General features: G+C 58.8%; 1 protein-coding gene across 1 annotated transcript in view; it reads left to right on the top strand.

The window, feature by feature from the left end:
• The window catches only part of KCNN3 (potassium calcium-activated channel subfamily N member 3), a 119,444-nt gene that overhangs the window by 61,493 nt on the left and 34,273 nt on the right, over positions 1–23,678 (top strand). Inside the window, 1 exon segment of the mRNA XM_023248059.2 lies at positions 6,495–6,913. Coding sequence (XP_023103827.2) covers positions 6,495–6,913 — 419 coding nt within the window.

Below are 23,678 nucleotides of genomic sequence, written 5' to 3' on the forward strand. Positions count from 1 at the left end.
AGATTACTTGTGCCCTCAAATGCTGGGACTGGCTTTCATTCTCTGAGAACTGGGGACAGGAAGGATTCATGGTCACCACCGGTCTCGGACCGTCCCAAGCAAACTTCAGGCTCAGGAGTCCCCGTGGGCTCTCATGCACCTGGCAGGAGACCGGGGGTAGACTCTGCCCCATGGAGCGGCACCAGGGGCGACCCTGGCCCGGCAGGGCTGGAGAGCCACCGTGGGACTTCACACGTGGCCTGGCATCCCTTGACTCGGTCGGTCACGACGGCGTCAGATGGGGAGGATTCCTTCTTCGACACAGAGCCGGCTAGTGCGGCCCCCCAGCCACTGAGTCTTGGTGGCAGTGGGGGCAGACTTTTCTGGCCGTCCCCGAACGAGCTGGCCTCTCTCAGAGGTACATTTGGTATGCCTTTGCTCCCCTCGTCCCTTTCTTCGGCAGGTCCGCGGCACGTTTACTGACGGGAGGTTTATGTTAACCATCCCTGCAAACCCGGACGTGCATTTCACCCCTGGCAATCAGTTCTTGTCCTTGGGGAAACCTAATTAGGTATTACAGGACTTGTGATGTTGTTTCCATGGAAACCCCCATAGTGCTGGTATACGTACATAATATATGCTCTAGGATTAAAATGTATATGTATATTTACGTAATATATTATTATTACCAGATTTTAAGAAAATTTTTAGTTTCTTTCTTTTGCTTTTATTCTGCATATATTTTTTTAAATGGTGAAAATCTCCATGGAGTTTTTCTTCTAGAGAGAGAACAGTAGAGAACACAAAAAGCCTTTTGTGCTTTCTCTCCTTTAATTAAAAAAAATTCAGGGGCGCCTGGGTGGCTCAGTCAGTTAAACATCTGACTTCAGCTCAGGTCACGATCTCGCGGTCTGTGAGTTCGAGCCCCGCGTCGGGCTCTGTGCTGACAGCTGGGAGCCTGGAGCCTGTTTCGGATTCTGTGTCTCCCCCGTCTCTGCCCCTCCCTCGCTCATGCTCTGTCTCTCTCTCTCTCTCTCTCTCTCTCATAAACATGAAAATATTAAAAAATAAATAAATAAAAATAAAAAGTTCATACTTGCACGAGAATCAAAGTTTGCCAGGTTAGTAAGGAAACGTCTAAGCAGGATCTCCCCCAATAGCTGAGAGCATTTTGATGAAAGGTGTTGCTCACATAAAGCAACTGCCTTATGCACAAAGCACAGCAAAGGCTGTGTTGCTCAGCCTTTCGGAGTAGAATGGGGGAGCTGTGAATCCGGTGAATCACCTCCAAACACAACAGGCTGGTCCCCTGTGTGCCTTGGAGGGAAGGGCAGGGGCTCCCGGGCCTGGCTGGCGGGGTCCTGCTGTGTAGGGGAGACTCCGGAGCCTCTGGGATCCGCTGTTTGTCCAGACCGCCCGTCCGGGCCCCGCGGCCAGAAGCACCTGTGGGTTCGGGCGCCGCAGGGACCGGGGTCCTGGGGTGACCGGACGGCCCTGCAGAGTCGGGCTGCCGGAGCCAGCGAGCGGCCCGGCGACTCTGGGAGCGGCTCTCAGAGGGAAGCGTGGGGATGGTCTCGCTCCGGGAGGATCCCGCCGGCTTCGCAGACACAGCTGTCTGTGCTGCACCGAGAGCCACAGCTAAAACGCGAGTGTTTCTGGAGAATCATAAACAGTGGAGATTGGGTATTTTCTTTTTTTTATGAAAAGAAATTTTTTTTAATGTTTATTTTTTGAGAGAGAGTGAGCGAGCGAGCGCGGGGGAGGGGCAGAGCAGGAGACACAGAATCCAGAACAGGCTCCAGGCTCCCAGCTGTCAGCACAGAGCTCGACAAGGGGCTCGAACTCACGAACTGTGAGATCATGACCCGAGCCGAAGTCAGATGCTCAACCGACTGAGCCCCCCAGGCGCCCCCACAAACAACATAGATTGGGTGTTTTCTACGTCTAACTGGCCGTTCAGTGCAAGAACGCTCACACTGACCTCTTTGCTCGTTGCCCGCTAATCGGTTTACCCCCCAAATTTGCCGGCAAGAGTCACTGTCCCCAAGCTGCCTGCACTTTTTCTCCCCTGCACACCCGGTAAGTTCCGATTTGCCCTTGTTCTTTGACTCAGGCTCGCACGTGGGAAGCACTTAGCAGGCGGAGTCCTGCACCACGTACACAGCAGCTTCCTGAAGGTTCTGAGTTACTGTCGGATATGCGACCTGCCGCGTCCGCGGGATGGGGTAGAGGTGCGGGAAGCGGGCGTGCCCTGGTCAGGGTCCCCTCCCCGGAGAGGCGCCCAGATGCTTGACAGGCCAGGTCGGCATGCAGGGCGGGAGGGGTGCGGCGGTGCCTTCTGGGCCGTGGCAGGAGGAGGCAAGTGTTGGGCGGGCGGGCGAGTTGCGGGACCCTTCCGTCCAGCCGGCTGAGTGAGGCACGGTTCAACAGTCTGGACGGGCTTCCCTGCAGGCGGTGCCCCCCTGCGCCCCTTCTCCCTCGGCTGCTGCGTCTAATGTCCCGAGGCCACAGCAAGGCTGCGGCCCAGCTGGGATTCCCTCCGGGCTGGGAAACAGCCACCTCCCTCTGGGAGGAGAGGCAGAGCCCTGTGTGAGGATGCAGGCTGGAGGGGGGGGCGGGGTTGGTGGTACCAGGGGGACGGGAGGAATGTGGCCATCCCGGGTTTGCCTGACACAGGCCTTCCAGGCTCTGCCAGGCCTGCCTCGCTCCAGAAGCTTCCGCAGATGCTCCCCATCCTGCCTCTCTGTGCTGGGGCTGTCTGAGGTCACAAGCCGGTTCCTGGGCGAATGTCGGACCCATATTTAGGTGCCCGCTGTGTCCTCGCCTGCCTGGCTCTTTTGTGTTGAGGAATGATTGACAAAATCACACACGTTTCACATCTGCGTTGTGAAATGGTTGCCACCGGCCGGGTCGTAACCGTGCCGCCGCCCGGCGTCACCTTCTCCGTGTGGGAAAGCGTCTGCCGTCGCTCTCTGAGCATGTGCCTGCTGTGCCCGAGGTCACACGCGCACTGGTCTGACTTCACCATGCCGTGAAGGTCCCGTGCATTCGGTAGAAATCATACTGGGAATTTTGAGTGTGGGTCATTTCTTGGGCTGGGGGTATGTGAGACGGCCCCCCTCGTGATGCGTGGCCAGAGGCCGTGGCGCTCAGCCACGAGGCCACGAGGGTCAGCAGACGACACACCGGCAACCCCCTCTCCCCACGCGGCCGCTCTGTGTGTCACTCGCAGTACGGCGTCCAAAACATTACAGGACAGCGTCCACATCTCGTTAGCAAACGGGCTTCACGGGAGATGGTTCGGGCCCGCTGGAGGCTCTGCAGGTGCCCCGCGCTCGGCCGCGGTCACCAGCTCAGGGGCCCCGCTGCACGTCTGTGGTCGGCTCTCACTAACTGCTCTGTGTTGTCGGGGTTGTACTGAAGGTGTCGGGGTGGCAGGAACGGCTGCGTGTCCTCCGGGCTCTAGATCTGCTGCTCGGGTGGCAGAGGGTCACGTGTGGAGCGGACTCGAGTCAGGGCGCTGCTCACTGGTCCCAGGTCACCCTTACCTCGGGGACAGGAGCTCTCAGCATCTGGGACAACGTGGCCGGCGTTTGGGGCGACCGTAGGAGGGCGCTCACGGTCAGCCTGGACGGGCCTCCGAGGCCTCTGCCCCATGGCTGCCCAGAGCAGACCTCGAGGGCCCCCATGTCCGCATCCTCGGGGCACAGAGGCTGCCCCGGAACCGGGGTGCGTGGCTGGGGCTCAGGGGAGGAGGGTCCTCACCCCTCTGGCCCATGCTGCTTGAGATCCTGGTTCCAGATTGGCTCCAGAACTTTCTGGGCTTGAAGTTCACCTGGGACACTTTGTTCCAGATTGGACCACCCCTGGGCATTGGCGGGTGTCCTTCCCATGGCGTCGGATGAATCATTAGGTATCTCATTGGTCTCAGGCTTAGGAGTGAGTTTCTCATGGGGACTTCTGCTCCGGGTAGTCAGCGAGGGACATTGGCAGTCTGCCCGCTTTTCCATTCGACATGGCCTGTCCCCCCGCCACACACACACAGCCTTCAGTCACCGACGTCCCAGTGACCACCCACCCAGGTGCTGGAGACACGGTCCCCTCCCTGCACACCCTTCGTCCCAGGGACCGTCTACCCAGGCTCTGGAGGAGAGAGAGGTGGGAGGGCCAAGCCAGACAGGGGACCATCTGACCTGCCCCTCAGCCCTCAGAGGAGGAGACCCAGCCCGAGGGGAGAGCTCAGCCACGCCAGCCCCCACAGAAAGCAGTCTTCAGACACCTGGTCTATGTGAGGAGCCGCGCTGGGCACAGAGGCGTCACAGGGAACACGGAGGACACAGCCCCTGTCCCTCGGGACTTCCCGCTGGGATCGCCGGGCCCCTGGCCCGGCGACACTTCTGTCGGCTGGGGAGCTCGAAGAGAACACCCAATGCCGGGGCCTCACACTCAGAGCTCCAGATCTGCTTGGTCTGGATGGCCCCGGGCAGGGGTGTCCTTAGCAAACTGTCCGAGCAGTTCTAGCATCCCAGGGGGAGAGACCCACAAGGACCGAGTAAACATGACGGGTACATACTGAGATCTGCAATTTGTTACTTTATTTAAGTTTATGTATTTATTTTGAGAGAGAGTGTACGAGCAGGGGAAGGGCAGAGAGGAAGAGAGAGGGTCCCAAGCAGGCTCCATGCTGTCAGGACAGCGTTCGACGTGGGGCTCGATCCCACAGACCGTGAGATCATGACCTCAGCCGAGATCAGGAGTCAGATGCTTAACTGACTGAGCCCCCCCATGCACCCCAAGGTCTGCAGTTTGTAAGGGCCGTGGAGGAAGTTGAGGGAGAACGTGGCAGGGTGGGGTCCTTCCTAAGTCTGGGAGCAGCGAGGCCGTCCTGGGGCTCCGGGGGTCAGATGGCAGTGGGCGTAAGGGTGGCCTCATGGGGGACAGCAGTGGGATCTCCTGGGACACACTGGCCACCCTGCAGCCTGTGGGTCCCTGCACTGGAGCCCCATCTGGCAGAGGCTCTCAGTCTGCAGCCGGGAATGGCCGTCCGTCCCTCCGTCCATCGCTCCCCCACGCCGTGTGTGAGTGCCCCTCCCACCCCCCCACCCCCGGGCCGGCCGCCTGGATGCCTCACGTATGTGGAGTAGTTGCTGATGCACCCTTCCTTGTATCATCTGTCTTACTGGATCCCGACGCTGGCCCCCCGAGGCGGGCAGGGTCAACACTAACAGGCCCGGGACAGAGGTGGAGACCGGCTCAGAGAAGCGGTCTGACCTGCCTGAGGTCACACAGCTAATAACTGGGTGCAGACACTCCAGTGCCACTCGCTGGCCTCGACCCCCACTGCCCCCCCCCCGGGAAACTGAGACCAGCAGGCCCTTGAGGGGCACGTGGTACCCCCCAGGGGGGGACCGGCACCTTCCTGTCAAGCCGGGCAGAGCCAGCGGCTGGCGTCCCGTCTCCCTCCCCACCGGGGAGTCAGGGAGGTCTGCCACTCACTGCCTCAGCTCCTGCCCACGGTGAACCCAGTTTCTATAGTAACCCGACGCTGGTTGTCACAGGGTGGATGGTTTTCGTTGTGTGTGGGAAGAGTCCGGCCAGCAGTCACACGGCCATGGCGTGGCCTGTCGGTGGCACTTAGGAGCAGAGGGCACCCACGGAGCAGCCACTAGGGCCTTTCTGTGTCTGGGGACGGTGGAAACCTGCGTCTGGGAGCCCCCTGCTCGGCTGCCCTGGGGGAGGCCGGAGGGGAGTCCCGGCTGGCGGCTGGGCTCAGCGCCCTCTCCCGGTGCCCCTTGCGGAGGCTGCGCTCCATCCGAGCTGTTTCGTTTAGCCTCGCATCCTCAGGCGGGACGGTCCTTGAGAACGGGGCCAGGGCCGTCCCCACATGTGAACCCCAGCGCCAGCCAGGCCCGGCCACACGGCAGCAGGAATCTCCGCTTCAAGCCGGGGGAGGGCCCCAAGGTCCGCGGCCATCACTGGGCCCAACCCCCATTTTACACGAAGGCGGGACCCCGTCCGTCTGTGGTGCCCAGAGTCCTAACCGCTAACGCTTCCTGGGTGCCGGCTCGGGGCCAAGCCTGTCGCGTAGGCTAATCCGTCACAGCCTCCCAGTGGTGGCTGCATAGCAGGTGCTGTCTGGTCCCCGGATGAGGAAACTGAGGCACAGCGAGGCTCACTAACATCCCCAGGATCCCAGTGCTGGTTAGTGTTGGGCTCAGGGTCCGGACCCAGCCAGTTTGGCTCTAGGGCCCCACGCAAACACTCTGCTGCGTCGTGGGGACAAGGTGCTGGCTGCCCTTGCATCCCTCCTCTGCCGGGGACGGGCGTCTACACCAGCCTTGGGAGTTGGCTCGCGTAGGAAACATCTTTTCCTCTCCGCGTCCCCTCGAGGGCCTGGCGGGGGCCCAGCGTCCTGTTGTGAATATAAACGAGGGGCTCTTCTCCCCCTTCGTGGCCCTTCCCCGGAGGCCCCAGGCGAGCCCTGGCCCCTCTAACGCGCTCTCTGCCTCCCCCAGCTCTTCGTGATTGACAACGGCGCGGACGACTGGCGGATAGCCATGACCTGCGAGCGCGTCCTGCGCATCAGCCTGGAGATGCTGGTGTGCGCCATCCACCCCGTCCCCGGCGAGTACAAGTTCTTCTGGACGGCGCGCCTGGCCTTCTCCTACACGCCGTCGCGGGCGGAGGCCGACGTGGACATCATCCTGTCCATCCCCATGTTCCTGCGCCTGTACCTGATTGCCCGCGTCATGCTGCTGCACAGCAAGCTGTTCACGGACGCCTCGTCCCGCAGCATCGGGGCGCTCAACAAAATCAACTTCAACACCCGCTTCGTCATGAAGACCCTCATGACCATCTGCCCCGGCACCGTGCTGCTGGTGTTCAGCATCTCGCTGTGGATCATCGCCGCCTGGACCGTGCGTGTCTGCGAAAGGTACACGCGTGCGCTCCGCGGCGGCTGGGGCGGCAGCGAGGCCGGGGGACCGGGGTGGTGGTGGGGGGGGGGGGGGAAGCGGGCGAGGCCGGACCACAGGCCGGGTAAGCTAGGTGCCGCGTGCATTGTCCTCGGTGTCCCCCTGTAAACCCGCGTGGAATCCGGTGCGTTCCTCGCCCGTCCTTGCGGCTGACACCTTGCAGTTATGTATTGTCTCTTCCTCTTGGATGTTGACGATGCCTCACCGGCATTTTCAAGGCTTTGGGAAGTCCCGCCATAAGGAAACTGGTTTCATTTTGTTGAGTCCAGACTTCCTCAAAGGTATTCACCCAGAAACCCTTTTCACTGTGCACCGTGGGAGCCTCGCTACGAGGCGAGCAGTCCGCAGACCGGCAGCCTCGCGTCACCGGGAACCTGTTAGACGTGGAGGCTCAGGCCTCACCTAGAGCCACTGGACAGGATTTGCATGTTAACAAGCTCGCCTGGTGGGGGGACGCGCGTCCCGCGGGGAGGGCTCGGGTCCAGCCCTAAAGTCCTGATCGTACTCCTGGCTGTACATTGTGCGGGTCACGGTACCTCTCTGGGCCTCAGGTCTGTCACCTGCGAGTGGGGGTCATAGCACCTACTTTCCAGGCCTTGTCGTCGGTGCTGAGTGGGGCCCATGCGCTGCCTCACCACCAGAGTGGAAATCAATCGTTGTAACGGGGATCTTTCGGCAACTCCTGGGAATTTCGTGGCCCCTTCATATAATTAGAAGCAAGCAGCTCCTACCATGCGAGGACCCATGCTTCCCTGTTTTCTTTCCTACTTGACGGGAGCCGAGCCTTCCAACACCTGTAATTGAGTTCGCCAAGCCCTTTAAGGTGTCTGAAGCCTCCCACACCCTTGCATCAGCCCTGCGTGCGTGTGATGCTCACTGTGGTTTTTAGACGAGCAAATGGGCTGAACCGGGAACAAAACGTCTGCAAGTGAGTTTCGTTGCAAATTGAACCTGCCACGGGTCCATGACTATTTTTGACTCAAAAATAAGCGCGTAGTTTGCAAAGTACTCTGTTGCCTTTTATTTGGCATTGAATGGCCCACCGAGCCTTCTGAGCCCGGGCCGGGCTCCCCTGGCTTCCTACCCGCAGACGTGCTGAGGTCCCAGCAAAGGCACGGAGTTACAGTGAGCAAGTCCCAAGTCCTCCTAAAGGGCCCCCCCCTCCTCTTGTGAAAAGGCCCTTTGCCCAGACGGCTTCCTCTCGATGGCACCTGAGGCACAGCCCCGCCTTGGCAGCTGCTCCTGGCTCCGAGCTCTGCCGCCAGCTCTCTGTGTGGCGTCTCCGTGGTCTCGGCTTGTTGAGCATCCCCACTTTAGAGCTGAGGAAGCTGGGGAAGGCGCCGGCCTGGGGTGGAGGTGTGGGAGAGCCGGCACGTGTGGGCCCAGAGTGTGAACTCGGCCCACGTATGTCTCCCACCCCAGGCGACTCTCGCCCTCGCAAGGAACCTGTGGCCTGGCCTCTCCCGGGGACCAGGAGACCCGACCCCAGAGGGTCACGGCCATTCAGCTGGAGCTCAGACCCCAGGCCTCTGCTGTCTGCGCTCCTGCCCCTGTACCGTGGTCCTGGCCGGGGTGGGGGTGGAGGGGGGTGAGGAGGGACTTCTGGGTAAATTCAGGCCGAGTGGAGGTGCCACCCACACGCCCAGTCCTTCCCCCCAGGGGGTTGTCAGGCCTTGCCCCTCCCCCACAGCTGCCCTGGCTGAAGGGAGCTGCCTGGCCCAGGTTAAAGCCCCAGCGGAGACCTGTCAGCATAGGCCTGTAAAGGCCCAGCGCCTTTACCCGGGGCCGTCCGGGCTCCAGGGCTCCCCGAGGGGTCGCCCGAGGCGCCCTTTGACCCCTGGCACCTCACGGCCGCCGTCGGCCTGCGCCCTGCACCCTGGGTGTCGATACCCGGAGCAGCCCCGGGAGAGCCCTGCGGGAAGCCTGCCCGAGTCCGGACTTCGGGACTGTGACAACATGTACAAACGAGTGCACTTTTTCCTGCTCGGGGAAACACTCCTCTTACCGTGACCAAGCAGTTTCTTTCAGGGCCCAGCTTAAGTGACCATGGCCCTTCCCGGTGTCGGGTCATAGATAAGGGGCAGGAGCCAATCAGTCAGAGCCTGGCCTGAAGCTGGGCTGCCCTGGGGGCTGTGGCCTCGGGCCGCCGGCAGGTGACCTCCATCTGGCCCAGCTGACCCGGGGACGCCTCTGTCCCCGCGGACAGCAGGGGGCACACGGCTTGCCCGAGGTCACAGAGCAGCGTGGCGGTCCTAGAGAATCGCGCATGTGCCGATGCCCAGGGCAGGCTCCGCACCCCGGCGCTGTCGTCCGCCCGGACCCCTGCTCGTCGTGGACACACACTCCCGGGTTGCTATGGAGACCCCTCTTCGGCAAGACGCGTTTCAAAAGACGTTTCTCGTGTCTCAGGTTGGCTTTTATGTGACAAGGACGGGTTTGCACATTTGCTCCTTCTGAGGAAGGAGACGGAGGTGGCCCTCGCCCAGGGCGGGCTGCCCCTGGCTGCCGGCAGGGCAGCGGCAACAGCTTGTTTTCCTTGGACCCGGAGCCGCCTTCCGTCACGGCTGCGGGCCTGACAGCTGTGGCCTGGGCGTTCTCCGGGATTCTCCTGGCCGCCTGCCCGCCTCCCACAGCCCTCCCCCGAGCCTGTCGTGGGAACCTCCTCATTAAGCTCTGTCGCCGCCAGCAGCCCGGCTGGGGGAGAGCCCGGCCTCAGGGGCCGCAGGCTCGGGAAGTGGGCTTTCCTGCCCCCCCCCCACCCCGCAGGCGTCCCCAGCGCCCTGGGGACGGCAACAAGGACGCTCCAACATTGATGAAGTGCAGAGAGTCTTGTGATCGAGCAGAGGATGACGTGGGCGGGATCCGTAAGGCTTGGCAAACGACCTCCAGCCTCTTGAACGGATTCCCTGTGGACCTTCCCTCCCGGCTCCGAGTTCTGCACACAGCCAGCCTGTCGGCAGGGCTTTGCTGGTGACGGTGTGAACGTTCATCTCTTTCCACACACTTGTGCTTCAGCGAGAAATGGGATTCTGGAGGCCCTGCCCCTGGAACCGGACGGAAACCACCAGTGGCCCGTTCTTTCTCTCGTTCACACAGAGCCAACCTTCCCATGCCTGGGTCTCAGGTCTGGTCTGATCCCTGGGTCTGGTCTGCGCCAGCCAGAAGCCAAGAAGCAAGGACAGCCCCCTCCTCGGCCTCTCCCTCCCACAGACCCCTGCCACCACGGGCAGGGGGCTTCAAGGCTGAGAAAGGAGTGGGGACCCAGTCTAGGGGGCCCCCTGGGTGGGGCTGACACAGCCCCAGGCCGAGCCCTTGTGGGCAGAGCTGAGAAGGGGCTGTGGGTTCTGATGGGCCCCCAGGGGTTTGCGGTGTGGCCGCCAGCGTGGGATGCACACTGAGACCCACGGGGACGATGGGAAAGACTTCTGTCCAGTCATTTTTATTACAAAACTTCAGCCTTTAAGTACTCACCACGCGAGTGGATGGTAACTCTTGTGCGCAACGTATGATAAATACACACACGGTAGAGGGGTTCGTGCCCAGAATCTTTGTACCCACGGGAGTCCACGACTTCGAAACCTTGCAAACCGCTGGTTGGAGGGTTAGAGGGCTAGTCAGTGAGGACAGGAGAGCACCTGCCACTTTGGAAGAAGCCTGCCCTCCAGCTGGAGGAGGGAGAGGCCAGTGTCCCTGGGGGCGGAGAAGAGCCCAAGGCAGGCAGGTGCCGGGTCTGGACAGTCACCCCAAAACCGAGGCAAGTTCACGGCAGAGCGTGTGGGGGGGATCCTTCCTGAGGCCCTGGAAACAAACCTGCTGCATTAAGAACGGGGAAATAATCCTGCAGGTGCAGACGAACGTTGTTATGAGAGAGACGGAGAGGAGGGAGCAACATTAGAAGGTTCTGGGGCTTCTCTAATGGTACAAGAGGCTGTGATTTCTGTGCCAGAGAAGAAGGAGCAGATATGAAAGGAAACTGTATTTGGTTCACATAGGCACAGAGTTCCAGAAAACTAAAATTGTCTGAGCAAAAAGAAAATTCACATTGCAGGCACTGAGTTTTTAAAAGATGTGGGATGTGGAAGACAAACTTAAAAGTTCTTCCAGAATGTAGAACAGAACAAAGAGATGAGAGATGGTGAATCGTGGGTCAGAATTGGAGGTTCTAGAATCAAGGCCAAGCCCAAGAACCAGCATAATTTGGAGAAAAAAAGCATCATCAAAGTTGTACACCAAGAAAACTTTTCCAGAACTGGCGGCCTGAGGGGTGGGGTGGGGGGTAGGACCAGGCAGATCGGGGGCACCTGGTGGTCCAGTCAGTTCAGCGTCCGACTCTCGGTTTTGGCTCAGGTCATGATCTCACGGTTGGTGAGTTTGAGCCTCGTGTCGGACTCTGTGCTGAGTGTGGAGGCTGCTTGGGATTCTGTCTCTCCCTTGCCCCCTGCCCCTGCTCTCTCACTCTCTCTCTCTTTCCCCAAAAAATATTAAAATTTTTTGAAAAAGATCGGACAGATGGACACATGTAAGAACAGGGAAATGAAGGCATACCTACACGTTTGCAAATAAACTCCTTCTGGAAAACTGCCTGAACCTGAAGGTTCAGCCATCCCGGGACACATGGGCTACACAGAGCACGCTTCTCCTCTGGAGCCCTACATTTCAGACATTAGTGTCATTCCCTCAAGGACACAGGAACAGAAGTCCCGCTTGGAGTTCTGTGGGCTCAGAAGTTTCGGGGAAGGAATCCCAGTAAAGGTCTTGATGGGATGATGTGAGAGCAAGAGGGGTGGGCAACACCATGGCTGCAAAACCCAACCCCGATGTCAGGCAGACAGCAGACTCTGGGAAGACGAGGAGAAAAAAACGCGTAATAGGTAGAGGCTGCAAACCCTCAGATTAGAAAGTAGAGAGAAGACAAAGAAGGATGAGTCAGAGCGGACTACCTTCGTCCTCTTAGGTAGAAAAGAATTTTAAAGCCGTATCACTCAATTTTGATAATTAGAGAGATATAGTTTAAATAATTTTTAGACCTAAAGGTAACCACAGGTGGAGTTTGGAAGTGTGACAATGAGGACAGCAGTGGCACCAGCCACGTGTTATGTCACTTAACCACAGCTCTGTGGGGTGTGGGGGCTGCTGTCACTCATCTCTGCCGTCCATGTGAGAAAACTGAGGCACAGGGCGGTCCAAACAACCCGACCTGAGATCCGCAAACCCCGCCCCAGAGCCCCACCTCTCCCCTCTTTGAGAACGTGCCCCCTCCACACCCCTGCACGAGACACAAACAGCGTCAGGAGCAGAAGGGCAGAAGAAGTAGGAAGAATTTAAAACCACAGAAAGCGTGAAGCCAGATGAGAAAAAAACCCAAACTCACTGTTTAGAACAGTCAACATAATTGAGTTTCCCTCCGCTGTTCGAAAGCAGTGTCTCCTAGATGGGATTTAAAAGCAAAATTTGATTTCGTGCTGTTTACAGAAGAGGTTCCTAAAGCAGAAAGACCTGGAAAAACAAATGAATACCAGAGATTTATTAGGTAAGTACAAACCAAAGGGCAATTGAAGAGAAATCCTCATTTTAAACCAACTAGAATTCAAAGCAAAAAAGCATGAAATGGTCTAGAAGGACCATTTAATATGGGTAAAAGTAGCATCCACTGGGAACTTTGATGCAAAAATAAATAAGGAGATTGAGACCTGAATCACTGCCTGCTTCAATAACTGATAAATATTGAACTTTGTAGCCTATAAACAAATAATACATCTTTTTAAGCACCCATGGTACATTGACAAAAATCGACCAACTTCTTGGCCACATGTTTCAAAATATGACAAAAAAATGTTCAGACATATTCTCTAACCATGAGGCTGTAAAAGTTCAGCTAAAAGGAAACTTTTTAGGGGAACTTTTAAAGCAATTCCCTCAGCTACACACCTCGGCCAAAAGAGAATTATTCAAAACCACCATTAAAGGCTCTTTTAAAAATTACGATGATGACTGTGTGTCTAAACTCATGGTGTGACCAAAGTTGTATGTGGAGGGAAAACATCCCGAAAGTTTTTTATTAAGGGGCACCTGGACGGCTCAGTTGGTTGGGCGTCCGACTCTTGGTTTCGGCTCAGGTCATGATCTCACGATTTGTGACTTTGAGACCTGCATCGGGGTCTGTGCTGATGTCGTGGAGCCTGCTTGGGATTCTCCCTCTCCCTCTCCCTCTCTCAGAATAAATATATGAACTTTAAAAAAATTTTTAAAAAGGGTTTTATTAAAAGAAAATTAGGAATTTTAAGGGGGAGTGAGTACTGATTTTGTGATGTTTTAATAAATAAACGAGAATCGCTTAACTTGTTTTGGAAGAAGATCATTGAGAGGGACTTTGCTAGATATTAAAATGTATTCTAAAACTTAAGTAATTAAGTCCCGGTGGTGTTTCTGCAGGATCAGTAGCGATAGATCAGTGAACCCTAAGGGGAAGCCCTGAAATAATCCCTACTATGTAAGAAGCCAGTAGATGAGGAAGAAAACCACAGTTGATCTCAGTCAAGGGCTGAGAAGCGATAAGAGAAAGAAAACCAAATAGGAAGCAGTAGGTTCTTCACTGCATGTTAACGGGGAGATTGGAGATTAGATCCCTGGATGAAAAATCAAATTAGAGCCCGCCTCTCACCAGCCATCGACATGAATTCCAGGCGGATGAAAGAGTCAGATGCGAAACGAGAAACCACGAGTAAGCTCCAGAAAACAAAGGGAATATTTAATCAATCCTGAGATGGGAAGGAACCTCGGAAGAGAACATGGAGAGAGAGACTGTCGCCTCTGTGCACGGCCTGTGCGCAACTTTAGATTTCCGCCCTTCAAAAAATACATGCCTGCTTAAAAAAGCAAATGTTACACGAGGGAAAATATTTGCAGCAAATGTGACAAGAAGTAAACATCCCTGTTACACAAAGCAGTCTCAGAACCCCATCAGAAAAACTCCCCTCAGAAAGCAAAACACAATGCCAAAAGTGAAAACAGACAACCACCGCAGAAGAGATACAAAGGCCGGTGAGAACACACTCCTTCAGCCTGGCTAACCAGAGAACCACACATAGAAACGGCACGCAGAATGATTTTTCTCCTCTGGAGTTGACAAAAATTTAAGTAAGCGTAATGAGGGCTGGAGAAAGCTGTTTTTGTGGGGGGGGGGGGTGGTTCCTCCGGGTGGGGGACCACGGGAGACCTCCCTCCGGGTGGGGGGACCACGGGAGACCTCCCTCCGGGTGGGGGGACCACGGGAGACCTCCCTCCGGGTGGGGGGACCACGGGAGACTCCCGCTGGTGCTTCAGCACGGCACCCTGTCCAGTAGTGGAGAGTCAGACACCAAATTAAAGGCCAGGGTTTGAGCAGGTAAGTAAATCACAGCGCGTCCTTACGATGGGCAGTTGGGTGACGATGTAAAAATCAGCCTGTTGAGGCCTGTAAGGCAGGAAAATAGTCGTGACACAGGGCTGGCCTCGTATGGGGATTGCGATCTGAAATCGGTACCAGACGTGTGGAAGGTGGTTGGCAACACAGAGACCCTGAGTGCCCTCCGCGGGGTGTTAGGTGTGATTTCCCCTCCGTTTTATCGTGTTTTCTGCACCCATGTCCTGCCCTCGTGTTCATGCCTCGATGGAATGGGGGGGGGGCGGCTTCTCTCTCCGCAAGACCCCTCTTTTCATCCTGGGCAGGAGCTCGGGTGTCCTGTCAACAGGGCTTGGACGGTCAAGTTGAAGGGCTGGGGTTTTACACACAGTTGTTCTCAGGTGAAGTTCCTCCTGGAGGCCGCGGCCTCGTCCCCGACCCCGGGGGGTGGGGGGGGGGTGGGAGAGCGAACAGGTGGGCGGGGGGGGGGGGGGCAGGGTCTGCAGGCGCGGGGCGGGGTCTGCAGGGTAGGACGCGGTCTCCACGGAGTAGGAAGAGCTAACAGTGGGGCCGGAGGAGGGCGGGGTCTGCAGGGGCGGGGCCGGGAGTGAGAACACGGGGGGGGGGGGGGGGGCTGGTGGGCGGGGCCGACAGGGGCGGGGCGGGGAGCGGTAACAGGTGGGGCTGGGGGGCGGGGTCTGCAGGGGCGTGGCCGGGAGTGCGAACCGGTGGGCGGGCGGGGTCTCAGTGGCCGCGGGATTCAGGTTCAACGGTGAGGTCAGCCAGCAGGGGCTTGGGGCTGGGTCTCTGCTCCAGGGTTGTCCCCCATTCCCGGTCCTAGCAGCGCCCCTTCTGGTTTCAGGGGCCTGTCTGACATTTTTCCGCATCTTTACTCCTCTACACTTTCTCTTTCTCGGTGGTTTGTGATTCAGCAAGGCTTCTCCACATTTGCGGTGATTTTGTGCCCTTTGACACTTCAGCACGTGACGGTTCACTTGTGACTAGCGTATTCGCCTTTTATGTTAAATAATAATAGATGACCCCTCTTAGGAGGGTCAAGAATTGGCGAGATGATGAATTTCCGGAAAGCCCGCATTCCTAAGCGCTGCGTTTGGGGCCGTGCAGGTGCAAAGTGAAGTCCGTCTTGCCCTCAGGAGAAACCGTTGGATCTTTTCAGCAAGTCAGTCCCCAAATGACGCCAGCCTGTGTCAAACCTAAAGTCTGGGTTTCCCTAACTGCTCTCTGCTGGGAAGGGGCCAGTGTCTGCCTCCAGGATTGTGCCTTGAGGTAGGCCCCGCTGAGCACCAGCCCTCTCCCTGCGGCTGGGTCTGGGGGAGAACCAGGCCCCACAGCAGGGGGCTGGATGGAATGACCACCGTGTGTGGGAAGGAAGGAAGCTCTTCTTACCAGGTAGCCCGAGGCCCCAGGGTTTAATTCTTACCCCGGGACAGTGGAAAAGGGCTTCAGGGCTGGGAGGTGACCGTTACCGAAAATCCTATGAGAGTTGGAACCCTCTGAGGGAGCTAAGGTGAGGAAAGGGAGGGGCTCCCGTAGGCCACGTCAGCCACAGCTACTCGTGGGCTGGCCTTAGTCAAGACCGGAAAACCACATTCTATCAGGCTTTCCACGTGACGCTGTTTTGTGTGACCCTGGTGACCGCCTGGTGCCTTGCACCCGAGGGCAGGCACCCCCCAGCAAGGGCCCCAGGCCCTCGCCCGTAGGCCTTCTCTGCGTGCTTGTGGCCCAGGGTCAGCACGCCCTCACCGCTTCCATGCCGGTGTGGACCCCTGTGGTCCCCATGTCACCGTACCGCCCCTGGGGGATCTTTTCATGAGACTTTCTCCTCCCGTTTAATGCAGACTCCCCATCCCCGACACTGGGCCACAGGCACCCAGGTGCTGAGCTAGGAAGGGAAATGGGGGAGGACACATCATGTCCCAAATGGCAACTCATCGAGTGCCCCCTGGACACCCCCCGTTACCTAGACACCTACTTGCCCGCTGTGCACGGCCTACGGCTTTCGGCCCCGCCACAGTCCCCTGCTGGCTGGGTCACCAGCCCTGACACCCGGTCACACTCTCCCAGGACGCTCGTGGGAGCTGCCTGCCATCGGGACTCCTGCGGGCTGGCCCACACATGCCGACACGGGCCACGTGGGCCTGGCACCCCACAGGAGAGGGCACAGGGCCCAGGTAGCAAAACTCCTTTTGGAAACTTTAAACATGTCTCGGCTGAGCCAACATACGCTCAGCGGGTGTCGGTGCACAGAGGCCGAGTCCCGTGATGGACACGACCCGGCTGAAGTCAGAGGACGGCCTGGCTCCTGGTTCTACTGTCTACCTTGCGCACTGGTCGTGTACTTAACCTGACCGGAGTCCTACAGCCTCTGCTGGACGTGCCCTGGGACCAGGAAGTCGCCAGTCTAAAAGACCGTTCCTTCTGTGCAGACAGCTCCGACAGAAGCACCTTCCTGATGCTGGTTATAATTAACCTTCTCCTAGTTTGTGACTTGGGTCCTGACTCTGTTTTCCGTATCAGCACAAAAGAAATTCAAGCAACACAGGTTGGTGTTTCAAGCACCTCCATCTGGCCAGAGATGGTTTCGGGCTCCTACTGGCGGTGACCGTGGGTGAGCTAGCCACGGGGCAGCAGGACCTCTGATTCCCAGAAAGCCCTCGGCAGGGGGAGAGCGTTCAGCTCACCGCGGGCCTGCCCTGCAGCGGGCTGGTGTTCCCTCTTCCACCAAAGGCCCCTGAGATATTCAAGAACCCGTCTCATCTTCTTGAAACTGATGGTCTCTGCTCCTTGGACTCCGTTCTGACCTGACCTCTCCCTCCTGCTCGTCCGAGTCCCCACCGAGTGGAGGCCCCAGACCGAATCCAGCGCCCCTAATGTTACATCACCCCCTCTCTTCTTGGCATCCCTCTCCTTCTGACGCAGCTTGAGAGTGGCCGGGCAGGCACGTGGGCTGGGACGGAGGAGTGAGACCCGGGACAGCACGCAGCCCCGTGCTGGCCCCTTGACCTCTCCCCAGCGCATGCGGACGGCCCGCTCGGCCCGAGTCCTGCGGCGAGCGACCAGCACCCTGGCCCCGGGAGGCACCACCAGACAGGAACCACAGCTGAGGGTCAGGCCGGGAGGCCGCTAAGCCACGTGGGGATCCGGTGGGGCTCACGGCGTCCAGAGGCTCGTGTCCTGCTCCCAGCCTTAGCAGGGGCGGGCGTCCAGCCTGGGGTCCGTCGCTCCCCCTTGGTCGTCTCCCTGATGAAAGCTGTAGTTATCCGGCCAGCGGCCTGAGTGCCGAGGGTCGGGGTCTCCTCCCCTGCTTTCTGGACCGTCTCTTCCTCTGCCAGATCTGCTTCCCTGGTCTGTCGTGCCCGCCGTCGTGCCCGCCCCAGAGACCTGCCTACCAGCTCGGGAATGCCCCGGCCTCCCAGAGCAGGATGCTTTAGTGCGAACAGCTTGCTAAATAATGGTGTTATTCGTCATATTGGGTCCAGCTACTCACCAGGCACTGTGTTAAGGGTTAAATATACCTTAGAAGACAAAGCACACGGTTTTTCCCCTCACGGGGCTTATAGTTTACCAGGGAAAGCCGGTAACGGGGACCAAATGAGCGATTTCACATCTAGGCTACTTGCTGTGAAGAAGTTAAACACAAGGTTGCAATATATTTTTTTTTTTTTTTTAAGTAATGGGGTTGGACAGCCACATCCTGCTCAGCCGGGACGTGCCTGGACGGTTGCTCTGGAGAGGTCATGCGTCAGCAGAGAACGGCTGAGCCGTTTACAGACCAAGCGGGCAGGCCGTCCAAGAAGAGGGAACGGCACGTACAGAGGCTCTGCGCCGGCAAAGGGTGCGGTGCGCAGAGTCACCAGAAGGACAGAAGATGGACGGACGTGTGGCCCTGGCCTGAGCTACAGGGGGGCGGGACGCCCACGGTGGGGGCCTTGGGCGGTGCTAGGGCATGGAAGCCAAGGGCGGAGGGAAGCCTCTGAAGATTCTTACCCAGAAGAGTAACACGGTCTGGTTCGCTCTGAGAACATGGGTCCGGCACCTGCCTGGAGAGGAAGCCGGAAGTAGGGAGGGAGCCACTTTGCTGTGGCCGGGAGGGGAGGTGGGGCCCTGGCAGGAGAGCTCTCAGACGCCCCGTGTGCGTCCAGGCCGATTCACATGCGTTTTCTCACAAGCCGGTGTCCCGTACATCAAGTCCATGTTCAGAATCAGCGTACGGCCTGTTATTGCTTTCTGCTTCTCTGTTTCTGTCTTCTTTTTCTCAGGAGCTTTATCAGTGAGCACTAGCTTTTGACTGCAAGTGACAGGAAACTCAGAATAATAGCAGCTTAAACAAAATAGAAGTTTCTTTGTTATGCAAAAGAAGACTTGGAAAGGTCAGTCCAGAGCAGGTATGGTGCTCCATAGCATCAGCGACCCAGGCTCCTTCTGTCTTGTGGCCCTGCCAGCCCTCGGGCATGGTTTCTTCCTCATAGTTCAAGAAGGCTGCTGGAGCTCCAGCCATCCCACTTACCTTCTAGCCTGCAGGAGGGAGGAAGGGACAAAATAAGATGTGTGCTCTCCCTTTAAAGACTTGTCCTGGAAGGAACACACGTCGTTTTCATTCACATCCAGTGTTCGGTTACACGGATGGAAAAATACAGTTTTTATTATCGATAGTCCTTGCTCATTCCTGGGTTCTTTTACTGACGAAGAAGGGGAGAAGGGCTGCTGGGTCGTAAGTTCCTCCGGGGCTCAAAACCACTCACGCTGCCCGCACTCTCACTCTGTATTCAGGCATCGGACTGCTATTCCTACTCTGTAATATCTCTCAGATCCTCTCTGCCCACCACCTCGCCCGGCCACAGCCCTGCCGCCTTGCACGCGGCCGTAGGGGTAGCGTGTGTGGTGTCAGCCTGTACTCCCACGGGGACGTCTCTTACCCCTGAAAACCTTTCATTGCTCCCTCGGGATCGCAGCCCCTGCTCCACCCTTTAGTGTCCAGGGCCTCTGCAGTCCCACCTAGACCACCTGTGATGAAACCAGCTTGGTTCAAGTTCAGTAACATTAGCAAAGATCGTAATAGCACCTTGCATTCCTACATGTAAGTCTATTGCGTCCAGAATCGAAAGCGGTGGCAAAAAGTCAGAAAGCCCAGACTCAAAGCCGAGCCCTGACAGGGGACTGGCTGTGCCACTTTGGACGAGTCACTTGCCCTTCGTGAAGTCAGACCCCAGCCAGTCCCCTTCCTTCCCCGGGCCTCGTTCTGATCTGCAGGTTGGAGCTTCAAGCTGTCTTGCCTCCTTCGCGGGGTTATGAAGCTCCGAGAGGAGGAGGTGAAAAGCCGGGAGACCATAAAATCCAGGACCCGGGTCTCCTGCTTCTGGGCCGCCCTGGGAAGGGAGCAGACAGGTAGAGCCCCAGTCCCCTTCCGGGGCATTAGGGCCCGACAGCTCAGCCGGGCTCAGTGACCCGTCCCGTCCCCCGACTTGCGGGGCGGGGAGGCCTGGCGCCCTGGGGTCCCGACTGCCTGCTGCAGGGCTCTCGGGGTGTTAAATGGGGACGGGTGTCTTACGTGAGTGTGTTGGGGCCAAGGGAGAAAGAGAAAAATGGGCGAAGCACATGTAGTCTTTCTTCAGTTCGGGCTGTGAAGTCCTCTGATCGTCTGGGGACGTGCTGTCTGGCCCCTAGGCTGACGCTGACGGTGCCGTGAAGAGCGCCGAGGTCCAGCGGGAAGCCACTTCCCGCTCTCAGGTACATGGCGCTCGGGGCCACGCCTCAGCGTGGGGCGGGGGGCAGACGGTCTTCGGGAAAGTGTAGGTCAGAAGTAATGACGTGAACACTGTGTCGTCAGGCTTACAGAGTTAAGGAAACGTGAGTCTGGGTAACTGGGTCCAGCTTTGTAATTACCTTGTCAAGCTTAGTGTGTGCGAGCGCTCCCCTCAGTTACCAGCACCCGTAATTTGTTTTGTTCTTGTGTATAATTTAAAGCGCGGGTCTTATTTAGGGAGCAGCGTGTCTCGAGGCTTTCGTCATTTCGGAAATTAGACGGTGCCCTCCTGAGCTTGCCAGACGGTCGCTGTGGCCAAGTTAGGCCCAAGGGCCGGCGGGGCTCTGGGCCGGGGTCTCGGAAGCCCCAGGCGAGGGTCACCTCAAGCCCGGGGGAGGGAGGGAGCCGTTTGTCACGTGCTGGTTATGTGCACGCATCCTCCCCATCGCCCTCGCGGTAATCTCTTCCAGTGTTTTCTCCAGCACTGACAGAAACGGGCCCAGGGCGGTAGGGGCCTCGGCCGCCGTATGAGCTTCCTCGATTGCTTCTCCCCCAGCGGAAGGCGAGTCCCTAAGAGAACGTCCACCTGAGTGCCGGCACTTGTAGGAGGCGAGCGCATGGGGAACCTGTCTTCCTGTTCACAGCCGTGTGGCTACCCTCCCCGAGAGGCCAATGCACCTACGGGCCTCCCTCCGGGGTCCTCCGGCTCCCGGGTGCCTCCCGGCCTGGGCACTTCCAGCCTGGCCCTCCCTGACCCATCGGAGCTCCGAGACCCCAGGGCCCAAGGCCCCTCGAGCTAACGGTCCGACAAACCTGTGTTTGGGTGAGCGGGTGACGACATTGGCGGTGGGGTCCTTCTGTCTCCTGCAGTCTCTGGACGGTGGTTCCGTTGCTCAGGATGCGTTTCATGAAACCACTCGCCAGGTAAAAACAGATATGTGCTCACGCAGGGGCCGTCACCATCACTTTCATTACCGCCAGCAGCCCCGAAGCTAATCAGGACAGATCTGACCCAAAAACAAATTCAGGAGGCCTTCCCTCCGTGCCTCCTGTGTCTCCCCGCTTTGGGGGGGCCAGACTTTCCTCCGCATCTGTTTGCTTCCCGGCACTCAGACAGCTGTGTGGCCTTGTCTGCAGTTCCTGGGCTCTGCCTGTCCCCAGCTTCTTGTCTGCTTCGGACGCTCCCTCCTCTGGGGTCTTGGCCAGTGAAGGGGCAGAGTGGGCTGTAGTTTCCGGGCAGGCTTGTTTCCTGGCAGCGCGTCGTGAACATCTTCTGTGATGCTACTTCCTGTAAAGCAGAGCGGGGCCGGGTGCCGGGGTGAAGGGGCCGGGGGCTCGCTGGGCGACAGGCGGAGGAAGGGGCCCGCGTGGCGGCCCGAGCCCAGCCGTGGCACCGGCCCACCCTCTCCTGCCCCGTTGCCGGGACCTCCTGTATTCAGGGGTCTGAGGTCTCGGCCGGGGGCCGGCAGAGGCTCCGTGGAACTTGGAGCCCCTTGGTTTGCAGAGGGGGCGGCGCTGGGGCAAGGCTGCTTGTGTCTGTGGTCCGTGCCCAGCCGCAGGCTCCCCAGAGACTGGGCAGGGGCGGGTGGGGCGAGTGCGATCAAAGAAACCTCCACCGTTGGGCTGGAAGGGGTTCTGGGCTCGTTTGGCCAAATCCTCCCATTTGCGGGTAAGGAAGCCCAGGCCCAGGGTCCCACAGCAAACTGGAGTCTGAGCCCCCAGCTGGGTCCTCTCCTGGGGCAACCACCGCGGTGCCCACATGGCTGGTGGCTCAGGCCGAAAGAGGCGGCCGGGGGTTGAGGGCACAGGCCCCAGCGTGCCCCTCTCCGGCCTCCGTCACTTCACCTAGAAGGAAGGGGTTCGCTGCGTTAGGGGTAACCCCAAGACTGTGACTCCCAGGGGCAAAGTCCCCTGCCCAGGTCCTGACCGTACGTCTGTCTGTGTGTCCCTTCCTGAGAGAGTCCTGGCCTCTGGGCTAATGTACCCTTGGAGGAGCCTGTTCCGTGGGCAGAGACCCTCAGGGCAGCCATCTCCGTGCTCCTCGGGACACTCGTCACCACTGGGTCAGTTTAGGGCAAGCCTCCTGCGAATCTGTGTCTCCCCACGCGGCCCCTTGAGGCAGCCGGGGAAGGAGCTGGCTGGGCCCGTTCTCAGAGGTCAGCGACAGGGTGACCTGACACCATGCCCTGCGGACCCTGCAAGCGAGAAGGGGTCTCCCGGGGCCGTCTCGTGCCCCTTGCCCTCCTCCAGCAAGAATGTCTCAGTTCAAGAGGCGGGAAACAGGAGTCGGGATGCGGAGGGTGGTCTGGCCCCAGCTGTGTCCCCTCCTGCTCCCAGGACAGGGAGATGAGTCAGGAGGGCGTGAGCCCCTCGGCCCAGGCCCCGGCTGGGAGCCTTTCCTTCCGGCTGCTGCTGTCCAGGATGCTGGGGCATGCCAGCTACGGAGACTCACAAATTCCTCTGGTAGGAAAGCGCCCCGCCACTCCCACCCCCCACCCCCCGCCCCCCGCCACCCCGGCAGGGAAAGTTGGGTGCGTGCTGGCTCTCTCCATTCTTCCTCACATGGTACTGAGCTTCTGAATTAGCATGACTTCTGATGTGTTCCAGAATTTTCCATGTAGTCATGTGAACCACGGTCTGGGTGGTTTGGCTGTGGGACGGGTGGGCCTGGAGCAGCCCCTGGGACCCGGCCTCCCCCAGACTTGTCACTCTTCACCTAGTCAGAGCCCACCCCCCGCAGTCCGGGGACACGTGCCCCCCGGGTGCCCAGGCCTGTGGGAAGAGGCCAGAGGCAGCCACACTCCACGTGCAGAGACCGCTAACGGTCAGGGAAGGCCCCGCAGCCATGCCGCCCCCTCCCGGGGGCCCACTCTTCCCGTGGCAGAGGGAGGCTGTGCACACAGGGCTCTACGCCCTGACCAGGAAGCCTCACTGCACTGGGAAAACGCAAGGAGAAAACTTCTTTCCGGGACTTTCTTCCATCTTCTTCCTCTTTGTTTTTGGTCCCCGGGGTGGTCCCCACCTCCCTCCCACACAACCCTGCCCAGGCACGGCCACAGCGTCTGTTCACCTGGGGAGCTGCCTGCCTTTAGTTCTCTTTGGAAGTCATAAGTGAGAGGACAAAGCCTCCCTTCTTCCCTCTGAGGCTCCAGCCAGGACCACCGCCTACGGGGCATTGCCCTCCAGGGGGCCGCGTGCACACTGAAGTCTCCGGGAACGGCATTCCGTGGAGTTGCACAGTGTGCAGCCTAGCCAGCTGAGCAGGGCGGCCCTGGCGTTGGCTCACCCCCTGTGAAGGCAGCTCATGCGGATCCGGGATGAGATGCCTGAGAAAGGCCGGATCCCCACCGTCTCTCCAATCAAGCCCTCTGAGCCTCCCCTTCCTCAGAGGCATGAAACGGTCAAGAGAGGCCAGACCCAAGCTCACACGGGGGCTCTGTCACGTGGCGGGTGTTTTATCCTGCGCAAGTTCCCTAGCACGGCTGAGCCTGGGTTTCCAGTTCAAGACCACAGCACGTGGCCATCCTGATCTTGTTACCGTGAACACGAAGCGCGTAAAGGCCGGCCCACGTGGCGCGTG

The sequence above is a fragment of the Felis catus genome, chromosome F1 (assembly GCF_018350175.1).
Source record: "Felis catus isolate Fca126 chromosome F1, F.catus_Fca126_mat1.0, whole genome shotgun sequence".
In the NCBI taxonomy this organism is placed as follows: domain Eukaryota; kingdom Metazoa; phylum Chordata; class Mammalia; order Carnivora; family Felidae; genus Felis; species Felis catus.